Source organism: Tetrao urogallus, assembly GCF_951394365.1.
Source record: "Tetrao urogallus genome assembly, chromosome: 5".
Classification (NCBI taxonomy): domain Eukaryota; kingdom Metazoa; phylum Chordata; class Aves; order Galliformes; family Phasianidae; genus Tetrao; species Tetrao urogallus.
Window position 1 is genome coordinate 5,750,866 of NC_136818.1, and position 12,177 is coordinate 5,763,042.

Below are 12,177 nucleotides of genomic sequence, written 5' to 3' on the forward strand. Positions count from 1 at the left end.
TCAGGGATGCTGTGAGGTTTGTAAACATTGCTGGCTCATCAGGTGCAAAACAAGCAGTTTGGAAGGATTGTTTTATACCACTTACTTTCACAACAACTGACATGACTTCAAGGCTCTGTAAAATCAGCTTCAGAGGTTTCAGTGCACGTCACATCTTGCTTGATGGTAGCTTAATGTCTCTTAATGATAGCAGGAAGAATGATGAATTGTCTTGTTTTTCCTAAAGTGAGTGACTTAAAAGAGGAAACCTTTTAGAATTTCTGAATGGCAGAATAGAATTTCTGCCATTCCAAGTGCTAGTTGAGGATTCATCTGCTTTCACTGTGCTTCTAACTTGGTTCTAAGAGAGTAATTGGAAAACCAGTACTTCAGTATCCTGTGGCCTAATTCATTACAGGTTTGTCTCTTTCACCCTGGTTTTATGGTTCTAGCAGCACACCATGAGAACCTCCTGGATGCACTGATGGTCCCAACAGTGATGATCTTACTTCTCTTTCTCCTTAATGTTCTGAGAAACCTTCCCTTTCCATTCAGACAGGTTTCTTTGTAACAGGTCCTTTTTCAGAAGTGACAAGCATGTGGGAACAGCACACCTGAAACTGGACAAGCTAGAGTCAGAATGTGAAGTTAGAGAGATCATCGAGGTAGGTGTTCTGGGTGAGGTGTGCTCTGCTCATAATGTTTGAACATGCAGGGAAGTTGAATGTTCACATCGCATAAACGATTCACATGCAGAGAGCAGATTTGTACTGCATGAGTTTGCTGAACAATAGGCTGTGCTTTGTCCTGAAGCCTGTCCTAGCTGTGGCAGTTCTGGTACTGGGAACTTCTTGAGCACTCTGTTCTGCACATTTTGTATGTCAAGACAGTTTTCTTGGTTAGGACCAGAAATTCAGATGATCCCACATTAGTAGACAACAGATCAGAGGCTAAGGAAAGACTGCCAGCATGGATAGAGAGCTGCTGTACAATCCAGTGTGAGTTCAGTAAGTGGAGCCTGAAGAACTCCCTCAGGCTGCATCACAGACTGCATCAGGATGCTGCTGCTCGTCCTGTCCTTGGAGCTGCCTACTGGTACTTCAGGGCAGAATGCCTGCTGCTAGCAGACAGAGCTAACACAGCCCATGGTAAAGCTGCCTAAGTGGCTTGTGTGGAAGATGAGCTCTGCTGAACCATGGGCTGTTGCATCTGGGGAAGCACGTGGCTGTGACACCTCCCAGTGCTGCAGTCATCTGCAGTGGCTGCCTGAGGCACTGCAGCATAGCTGTATGTGTGTGTGTGTGCACTAACTGCCCTTCTTTCTGTGGTTCTTTCAGATATTTGATGGCAGAAAACCCACTGGAGGGAAACTGGAAGTAAAAGTGAGACTCAGGGAGCCCCTCAGCGGTCAGGATCTTCAAACCATTACAGAAAATTGGCTGGTCCTTGAACACTAGTTCCTATATGAGGTATGAGTGCAGCATGTGGAGATGCTCTGGCCATCAGATAAGTTCAGAGCTACGTTCTGCATGGAACAATGCCTTACGATGGCACTGGCCTAATTACATGGCTTTGATACCATTCATCTTTGTGTTTGTGGGGGCGAGTTGATGTAACTTCAGGGATGAGGTTATAGAATCTGTACCTGATGTCTGTGTACTAAATACGCTGTTGTAGTGTTACAGTGTGTACAGTCCTTTTGGACCATGACTGTGCTATGCAAGCATGCAGCAAAACTCAACGACAACAGATGATGTATGAATAGAAACTTTCTAATGAGAAATCCCTCATCTTTCTCTTGGCTTCCTAAAGTTTTTGGGATCCCTGTTCCTTAGCATACCGTTTAGTTCTGATTTCATAAATTAAACTAATACTCATGAGATTCACCTGTTTGCCACATCACTGCTTCCAAATTGTCTAAGATTTTCAAGGTCCTGTTTCAAAACAGCAGAGTGAATTGGAAGCCCCAAACGAGCTGCCTGGCAGGTGATTTCTTCCTCCCAGTGAAGGAGCTGCTCCCGAGCTTCAGGATGGCTGAGGGACGTGTTGGTGGTGGCACTTGAGGCAGTGCCTTGGCCTTGTGCACTGACTGGACACATGAGCACTTTCTGTCGCTAGAGCTCAATGATTTCGCTCCGTTGACTTTTCTGCTTGACAGCCCAGAAACTTCATGTCAGTGTTTTAAGTATATGACCTTGATTGTGAACATCTGTTAGTGCTGCGCCAAGTAATTTCATTTTCTCTTCTTCCCCAGCTCCACAAGAAAGCTGAGATGTGGGATGAACGTGTATGAAGAGAGATGCTGCTAGCTGCAAGCACCAAAGACGTTACCCGAATGCACTACTGAACCTAATGTCTCTTTTGGTAACAGCCATAGTGCTTATTAATAATTCTAAGGCAAATGTAAGGCTCAGAAAATTTGCTGCTGCAGGGTGTTGTTATTTTGTCTACACGAAATAGACAGAATTGCCTTAACGTGGGACTACTAACGTAGCACCAGGATGAATGTTACATTAACTATGCAGAGTGGCGTGCGGAAGGGTTAGCCCTTAAAAACAAAATTCCCTGAGGCAGCACAGAAACTTTTCAGTCAAGGTCCAGGTAAGGCCTTTCATAGATAGATATATTTTTTGTTAAGTGTACAACACTCAACGCGGTACAGGGAGCAATCTGCGACAGCTTTTTCTGCTTATCATCGACTTTGTTCCCCCCACCCTCTGCCCAGTGGCACTTTCCTGCCACAGAGGGGAGAAAACTCAGGCAGAATTCTGGCAGCAGCATCCCCCTCCTCTACGCATGCCACTGCAGCAGGAAGTTCAGCTTCTTGGGATGCTGCCTTCCACAAGCGGAGGCTGCAATGCTTCTTAGCAGCAGGTGCTTACAGATCTGCATTTTTGTTCTGGCTACGCTGTCTGCCGCGCTTACTGCACTGCTTACTGCAGGGCAGCCGGGGTACTGTGCCTTTTTTCGTCTGTTTGTTTATTTAAAAAAAGAAACAAAGAGATATGCTAGACTGCTGCTTCACAAATGGTCACTGTCTTTTTTTACAGAAATAGGCTTTCACAGTTCTTCCAGGTGATGGGAAAACAGCCACTCTGTGGGGTGTAGAAAACGGGATTAGGACTATTTTCAGGAATGCCTTGAATTAGCAGCATACAAAAAAATGGTACCAAATACATCTGTGGGCTTAAATCTCTGTGAGCCAACAGCAATGAGTGACCTCAGAGGAGAGGATGTGCCTCACCGGGCCGTGCAGTGCGGCTGCTGGGGGGCTGTGGGGAAGGTGGGGCTGTAGGCAGGAAAGAGTCCAGAGCAGTTGGGCAGTGCTGCCTCTGTCTTCCTGAGCAGATGAAGACAATACAGTATTTAGTTTTTAATTTCAATAAATTTAATATACAAAACTACATGTTGAAAATAAAAATATAATATGCAGTTTTTTGCAGTGTTAACTAACTGAATTTTAAAAGTACAATTTTTTTTCTAAAACAAGTACTCATTTCTTAACAACATGGTAATTAAGGTCATTTAAAAGGCTATGGTTGAAGCAAACATGTCAGTCACCAGTTGATAGTGTTCTGCACAAACGTAACCCAAACTTAAATGACTTCTGGGGCAAAGGAAGAGAAGATCAACATTTCTCACCTCTTTTACTGCATTATTAAGCAGGACAATGCAACTGAGGTAACTTGGGAAGCTGCTGCTGTGGCAAAGCTGGAGTGCAGGCTATAGGAGGAAGGTTTTTTTTTTACTTTGTTTACATAACTCTCTTCCAGATACCAAATCTTGCCTACACCACATAGTGCTGCGCTGTGCAGCAACATGGGCAGGAGGGAGGCTGAAAGTAACCTTAGTTCCTGCTCCACTGCACAAATACACAGGGAGGCTTTTCATTGTTTAAGGTTCGTTTGGCCACCCTGAAACATGAAGCCACCTCTTCCCAACTGCCAGAGGTAAGGCTGTACTTACCGGACACTTAATGGGGTAAGTGTTACTAAAGCACTACCTCTTGCTGGCCAGTGTTTATCTCTGGATTGGGACCCCAGCAGTGTGGCCTTTCTTCTTGAAACATCAGGTGCTAACAGCTGTAATTTGCCATAAATTTGTAGAACTTTTTTTTTAAAAAGCAGTAGCCATTTATTCACAGATGCACTCTGTACATACACGGTGCTGGCTTTACATAAAATGCATCACTGCGTACAGTTACCTTTTCCTTTGCCCAGCTGATGCTGTATATTTGTTTAAAGAACATAGCATTGGTCTCACAGTAGCCTTGGACTTCTCCTTCTGGCTGAAAGGCTGCCTGTCTCGCTCACACACAGCAGCAACAAAATGATCCCCACTGCATCCAGCACAACTGATGCAAGTAGGGACAATGCAAGGTCTGAGATACTGTCTTAAGTCTATGTAAGTAGTCTCCCTTTCCCCACTAATTTTCCATATAGACAGCAGTGGGAAATGTTCACCCCCTTCCTGAAGGAGTTCAGAGCTGCTTTGCCTGGCTCAACAGACAGCCCCCTGCTCCTGCTCGTTAGCAGCTTTCCACTGGAACAATTTAATCCGGGGAGACTGAAATCACATTTCTTCTAGCTGTGTCAATTCCAGCTCCACAGTGCTGTGCCAGCTGTGAGCAGCTGCTTCCATAGCACCCTCCCAGGTGAGACCAAGAGCACTGGGCCATGTGCAAGTTTCCAGAGCTGACCAGAAAGCCTTTTTCAGCAGAACATGCAGAAACAGACACTCTATACTTTTATCACAGGTAAGCTTTTACATGGTGCTGCTAATAAGTGCAAGCTGTCTTGTATTACATGACACTAGCATTACACTACAGCGTACAGCAGGGAGGAGACTTAAAGCTGCCCTGGGTGTTACTCTCTTTAAAAAGCAGGACCTACTGGGGGAAAGGGGAAATAACTGCACTTTAGGACTATTCCTCTGCTTGGGACAGGTATCTGAAATTCATACAGACTTGTAAACAAAGTAGAGAAGAACAGAGGTGTTCTAGAAGGTTACAGAAATCAGCTGAGGTAACAAAAAAAAAAAAAAAGAACAACCAACAAACTTCTCTTTTTGTTGTTTTTTTTTTGTTGTTTTCTTTTTTTTACAGTAAATAGAGTGGGGGATAAAAGTAAACTAGCCTATTTCACACACAAAACTGCAGCGTGGATCATACCGCTTTCTGAGAGCTGCTCGCCCTTCTCATTCAGACTCACTCACAAACGCAGTTATGGCTACGTAATCTCTCCAGGGCTCCTCCAAACACATTTCAACCAATAATCTGGTCAAAACGATGTAAACGTTACTTTTTAATGTCTACAGAATTACCACAGACGGCATTATGATGAGGTCAGAATGGAGGTCTCGACTGTTGTTTCTTACTTGTCCATCTACAAACAGTACAAGATAGGAGTTTCACTTTTTATTTACGCCCCAGTGATCTTTGTACTCGTTTGAGCATTTACAGTCGTGTACTCTGTCTTTAAACATGAGCATTTTTCTAAACAGTAACAGAAGTTATTAGCTGCAAGGATAGCATAGCCATGTTGTAGTATAGAAGCTGCCCTGATCCTCTGTTTGTTGACAATGCATAGAAGATTTAGAATTATGGAACAACTGTCCCTCCCACCTCCCCCCACCCCCCACCTCCCCTTAATAGTGTTACCAAAAGCTTAATTTTTCCAGTTTTAAAGTGCAAATGATTCAGATACAACTGCTGCTGGAACAGGTCTGAACAGAAAATGAAGTCCTCTTATGAGATGTTTTCCAGAATATAAAAGATGAGCTCCATTATGACTGGCCCCTCACTCAACTGACATGCCCCTCCATGAATCACTGGAACTAAGGCACTGTCCAGGTCATTCATGTATTGAGAAGGCAGTGGCTGTCCATTACTCCCAGCTTGATAACCAACCTAAAAAAATACAAAGTCACAGTAGGTTTTACACAGAAGGGGATAGCAGGCTCAGGGTCGAGGGGGAAGTGCTGTGCAGAAGGATGAGCTGTGTGCGATGCCTCCTGTCTCAGCCAGGGGAAGTCAGGCCCATGAACAGCATGCAGCCAGCATGAGATCAGCCTACCCACTTGTTTGGTGCTTTCTGTGTTCCCAGTGAGTGCCTGGACAAAAGCAGCTTTTTCTTTTCCCCACTGTTCTACCAAAGCTGAGCTTCCAGACCAGCAGGAACCATACCCTGCACTATCAGATTAAGGCATGCAGTATTTAAGACCTGGATGATGCTAAGCACACTTCACTCAAGGCATGGCCAGCTGGCGTGCCAGAAGCCCCTTCTCTCTGCTTCTAGTGTTTGCTGTGGAGCACTCTAAGGGAAGCTCCCATCTGTTTCTCTGCCTCACATGCAGTGTGATCTTTTATCAACAGCCATACTTCTAAACGCTGTTTTATGCTCACACAAGAACATTTTTTTTCTACTTCCTTCTTCAGCTCCTGGTGGAAAGGCCAGCTTACAGCATCTCTCAGCAGGTGTCTCCAGCCTGCACCTCCAAGGGCTGTTCCAGGTCTGACTACAGAGCGGGTGCTGCTATGGGCTCGCTATTTACGCACACTGCACTGGCTCTCCCTTGGTAACAGATTTTCCCAAACACCACATAATAGCAGTACTTGATAAGCATTGGGTGGTTGTTTGGTTTTATTGGGGGGGGGAGAGGAGGAGAAAGCAACCAACCACCCAGTCATTAAACTGTGGAGCTATTCCAGACTTACTTGATCTGAGTCGAGAGTAACGCGCAGACCAAGCTTAGTCATGCCATCTTCTTTTAACAACTTAAGATGAGGACAAAGAGCTAAACAGAAGGCTTTTGCCACGTTTTCAGTCAGTCTGCTGTGATCAGCTGGGTCACTCAGACCATTGTGTTGCTCATCATTTTCCAGGAAAAACACCTGAAGGAAAGAATTAAGGTACAGAACATGAAGTGAATTAAATGCCATTCAAAATTTTTTATGAAAGAAGACTTCAAGAAAAGTTTCTTGATGAACATCAGTGAAAGACAAACTATCCCTCAAACAAGATATTTATACAGATGTTTTCCAAAATCTTTCAGTTTCATCAAAAGCTTCATTACAGAAAGTCACTATTGTTGTACACTATTTGTTTTTAAAGGGGTGCTCATTTCAGAACATCCACACTTTCAGCAGAAGTCAGAAAAAATGTGTGTTGTTGTCAGTGAACTTAACCTCCAGATAAATCTGGAAGAAGAAGGGTAAGGTAGCAAAGCTGTAGAAAGATTTGACTTGTTTCCTCCTGGGCAGATAAGTGAAACAATTCCAGAAATCCTTACCATTAGCATTTGTGTGCTGGCAGAGTCAAAGCTAACAACACTAGTGCAGTTTCTTAATGGAGTAAATGCTGTAAGCCACTTCAAATTTTAGAAAAGAGGGCTCAGAATAGCATTTTTTTTAAAATAGGTAAGAGTTATCCACCTTTTAAAAGGTAGCTTTTAATACAAAATACAGGTGAAACCACCTGTTACCTTGGGTAACACAGTGAGCAAGCATTTTTCCAGTTCTTCCTATGTTCAACAAGACAGCACGAGAAGAGGCAGTGAGCACAAAGCAGGCTGCAGGTAGAAAATGGCCACGACAGCAGGGTGAGTTACGCAGCCGAGGCAGGACGCTGTACTCTGGACTGTGCTTTGCAGAACCTCTCTGCACACTTAGAAAATCTGCTCCAGGTTTGTTCTGAAGAATTCACTGCTATAATTTTGGTAATGTAGGGAGAGCAGGATGCAGAAAGACTGCTGCAGCTGCAGTCCTAAAATGCTCCACTTACCTCTGTCCATCGAATGACTTTTCCATTTGACTTGTACTCTGAGCCATGAAATATCTTCACACTTGTTATAGACTCCATTGATTTGCCATCAATAGGGCTTACAACACTGCAAAGTGGAGGGAAAAGGGTAAATTCCTACTTAGCAGGAGATATTAATAGAGGATACTGCAAAAGAAAAGTATCTCTTAGATCAAAGGACAGTGCCTCTGGTACACCTAAATCAACAGAATTGCTGCAGGTTGTTTTCGTAACTGAGTGCTCTGCACTTTGAACCACTACAACAAAGCAAATTAACCACATCAACTAAATGGGGCACAGACCAGAACTAGCCTCAGAAGGGAGCTCCTTGAACAAAGGGTGCCAAAAAAGTGACCCTGCGTACAACTGCTAATTGCCATGCTGATGCTAAGCCTGGGGGTTCTTAATGGGGGAAGAGCCAAGAGGCACAGAGGCCCTGCTGTCCACTGCAACCCCAGCCCTCTGATACTTGGAGTTCAGGATGGAGCTTCCTGCATGTTTCCAGCTAAGCTCTGCACCAGGACTGAACTCTAATCAGTTGTTAAAAGAGCAACAGGAAATGATTTGCTTTTTGTTCATGTATAATGTTGGTGGAGGCCTGCGATACCTTTAAACACTACTCACACTGCAGAATGTGTCCTGTAACATTTCATTACAGAACTTGAGACTGACGCAGTGTCTGTTCACACAGAAACGCCACCCTTGTAGATGCTGATTCCTTACAAGCCTGTCCCATTATTACAGCATTTTTCTCCCCCTAAGTACTTAAACTGCCATGTATGCTTTTCTTTTGGCTTAACTATCTGAGTACAACATACACTGCTGCTGTTCAGCAATATTTCTTCCAGCACTACTTAATGCACACAAAGCAACAAGAGTGTGAAGTGGCCGTAATATGCAGGGTTCAGCATGGATTGCTGGAGGGACATTCCAGTAACTGGTTATTAGCAATGGCAAAATAATCCATAGCACTGACAACTTTAATTGATGTCCCAGAGCTCTGGTGTCTCAGCTCCACTTTCATTACATTTAATTGCATCTTATCACTCAAAATAGAGTGTAAGCTTGTAATTTGTACTGACTCGGTGGTCCTTCCACCTTATAAAATCCATTACAGTTTTTAACAAATTCAGTCAAAAATGTCTTGCTTACCCTTTACTGAAGTTTTTATCATCTTCTACCCACTGAATGTGAACGTGTTCCTGAGGATCTTCAGCATCTACTTTGCCACAAGTGATGGTAAAGTCTTTCATCTCTCTCAAGGCCTGCCTCAGAGAGTCCATGTTCTCAGCAGTTATCTGGACCATTATTCCATCTAGGGAACCAAGAAATCCTCATAAGCCAAGACAAGTCACAATGAGCAGACCCTATAAAAAAAGAAAAACATCCTTCTTCCTGTGAGCAACAGAAATATTCAAAATCCATTTTGACAATACACAAGGCCATTCCTGAACTCTCTGATCCCTAAAAGAGGGAACACTGACTAGGAAACACAACGATCACACGTGCCCCTCATTAAAGGAAACGATGGTGGCTTTTTTTGCCAAAAAGTATGATGAAGCTAAACCAGCAGCTTCTTTCAAATGCTGAGGGCTTAGCTGGGCAGTGCTAAGGGGGAAGCAGTGCATTTTAAGCAAGCAGTTCAGTTCTTACCTTCTACTATACTGGATTTGGCAAGGTAACCTGAAGAGGATTTTAAAGCTCCACTGAACACAAAGAAGCTGGCACCAGTCACTGCAACAACAACAACAAGAGTGATTTAGTGGGGCTTTCATCAAAACAATGCCTCACACAAGAATCAGGCAGAACAGCTCTATCATCCAAAGAGGTGATTAATCTAAATCAGAACAAGTGTTGTGCTCAGAATTATAGTGACTTTAATGCATCTTACATGCTTGGACATTGAATGGAAAATCATCCAGTTATCTTCTGAACTGGACAGCAATTTTGTCAGCCTAAATGCTTGTATTTCATCACTCTCTCCACTAAGACCTTTAAGTTTCAGGATTGTTAATTTAGGGTAACCAATTACATCATTCTGAAAGTTCCCATGCAGCCAGCACAAGACTGTGTGTGAGCTGCCTATGGCCCACACTGTAACACCGACAAGTGGAAAGTCAGCCAGCTGATTTAAATTCTCTTAAATGACCACCAAGCATCACAAAATAGCTTGCTGGAAGTCCCTCTGTTCATGCCGTGTGTAAAACAAACCACACTCAGATAAAACCAGCAGTCCTGAAGTGACATCCCACATCACTACACTCACTGCATATAGGGATAGTTGCCAAACAAAAGTTGGCCTGTATCTTGCTTCTCGTTTGGAGACAGTGTAAATATCTGTGCCAGGTAAAGCCTGGAAATGAGGTGAACACATTTTTGAAGTTACATTATTTAAACACCGCTGCTGTTGCTTATTTCTGTTCACATCTCCTGCGTCCCACTAAACCTAATCGTCCTCCTTTCACACAGCCTCCAGGACAAGCACAGGCAACCACACTCCCACCTCTGTCTCCAATAATGCCAAAGCCTGCTGTCATTATTCATGTACAGAAGTTGTGTAAGGCAGTCAGAGCACTGTGACTTCTGGAAGTGTGTATGTCCCAGGCTGTACTGTGCAAACAGTATTACCATATTTACAAGGCAGCAAGCTGTAATATGCTTAATTTTGTGTCTGCTTGGTCTATGAAGCTGCCAGAATGCCTCGCAGACAAATTCAGAATGCACTACTGACCTAGGAAGTGTGATGAGGCCTGTACACGGGACACAAACAGCAGTGTGCCTCTGGATGTCTGGGATTTTGCGTTCTGCAAGGGGAATGAAACACTGAGGGGTAAAGGCAGACAGAGCATGCTGTTCTGTGTTCAAACCTAACTCACAGAGCTGCCCATTCAGGAAGCCCAACAAGTCAGAATGGTTTTCTCTGAACTAGAGCACAAACAGTGAAATACAGACAAGTGCAATCTTGACAGATTCCCCACACAGCGCGCCGCATCACTGCGAGATCAACAGCAAAACAGAGGTCATGCAGAGCACCGTGAGCCAGCGGCCTCCAGACGAGCCCCGTTCTCACCCTTCCTCAGCTGATTATGGATGCTGATGGCCTGAGTCTGGTAGTTCCCATCATCATTCTGAACACACACCAGATGCGAGTCTGCTTTCTCATTGAAGCAAGCTCCCCCTGCTAGAACATGCTCGTTGGATTTGTTCATGGCTTTCATCATCTGCAAACAAAAAGGTTTATACCATTCTTACCATTTGTCAAGGAATACCTTATAAAGGTTGTTCTTGGAACAGTTCATTCAGACAGCAAAAATTAAGAGTGCTTGCAGTCCCGTGTCAGACAGACTTCAATACTCAGAACCATCACCTGCACTTGAAAAGATGGTTCAGGCCTTATTTCACCTAGATGCTTTAGTGTCACCTTTCAAGTAATTAAGATAACTGGTAAGAAGGATAGCTGACCTACAAAGTAGCCTGCAAAAGCTGCTTTCTCCAGCTGTTTTATAAAACATCCAAAGGAAAAAATATTAGAAAAACACTGGGAGGAAATATCTGCTTAGTTTACACTGCTAGAACTAATGATGACATCAGCCATGAATTGAAACAGTGCAAGAATGGCACTGTGACTCGTGGCATTTACTCCTGGTTCTGCCATGAGCAGACACCGCAGCTTTGGTGCCTCTGTGCTTCACCAGCACAAATTGGTGAAATTGGGATTGGTTTTTCTCCTTCAAAGACTTTTCAAAGAGATCCGAATCAAATGACATCCAGAAATCATTTTAATTCTCTGCAAAATATTATTATAAATTGTACTCCTTCTTTCATTTTCTCCTCTTCGTGTTATCTTAGATGATGAGATTTATCTCTGGAATTTTTCAAAACTAAAAATTATGTATTTGATTTAAAGAAGAAAAGGGGGGAAAGAGGTTCAAGAGTGATTAAATTACATCTCCCCCAGCACAAACCTTGGAGAGAAGGAAAATGCTGACATCTCCTAAGAGTGCTCACACTCCAATCCTCCGCCTCCTGTACCTGATAAGCAAGTATGCCCTGCACATCGTATTTATCTTCCTCAGTCTAACATAATACCTTAATTAGAGCGTCAGGAACATTAGCTGATGCTCACTGTTGACAAATGTGCACAGGTGTAATGTTTAGGGAGGAAACTTAATTAAGATTTTGCATCAGACAACAGTGTATTTCATTATCTATTTATCATGTCATGCTCCAGAAATAAGAATTTAGCTCAACAACAGGCACCTCTATGGAGCCCTGTAGTTGCCTTCAGCATGAGAAGAAACAGCAGGAACGGCCGCTGTATCTTGTAACAAGGCAACTCAGTACCAGTGACAGCTTCCTTGAGGAACTGAATAGTCTTACACTTGTAACTGAGTATCAC

The 12,177-nt window shown here is 43.6% G+C and overlaps 2 protein-coding genes across 2 annotated transcripts in view; one reads left to right on the forward strand and one right to left on the reverse strand.

Moving 5' to 3' along the window:
- CC2D1B (coiled-coil and C2 domain containing 1B) overlaps positions 1-1,436 on the forward strand; it is a gene marked incomplete at both ends in the record, with an annotated part of 28,441 nt that extends 27,005 nt beyond the window's left edge. Inside the window, 2 exons of the mRNA XM_079535461.1 lie at positions 554-644; positions 1,317-1,436. Of these exons, the coding sequence (XP_079391587.1) occupies positions 554-644; positions 1,317-1,436 (211 nt within the window). The remainder of the gene's footprint in view (positions 1-553; positions 645-1,316) is intronic.
- A 4,289-nt stretch (positions 1,437-5,725) lies between these two features.
- ZFYVE9 (zinc finger FYVE-type containing 9) overlaps positions 5,726-12,177 on the reverse strand; it is a gene marked incomplete at both ends in the record, with an annotated part of 34,682 nt that continues 28,230 nt past the window's right edge. The window contains 6 exons of the mRNA XM_079535387.1: positions 5,726-5,887; positions 6,695-6,871; positions 7,761-7,866; positions 8,931-9,093; positions 9,432-9,512; positions 10,849-10,999. Of these exons, the coding sequence (XP_079391513.1) occupies positions 5,726-5,887; positions 6,695-6,871; positions 7,761-7,866; positions 8,931-9,093; positions 9,432-9,512; positions 10,849-10,999 (840 nt within the window). The remainder of the gene's footprint in view (positions 5,888-6,694; positions 6,872-7,760; positions 7,867-8,930; positions 9,094-9,431; positions 9,513-10,848; positions 11,000-12,177) is intronic.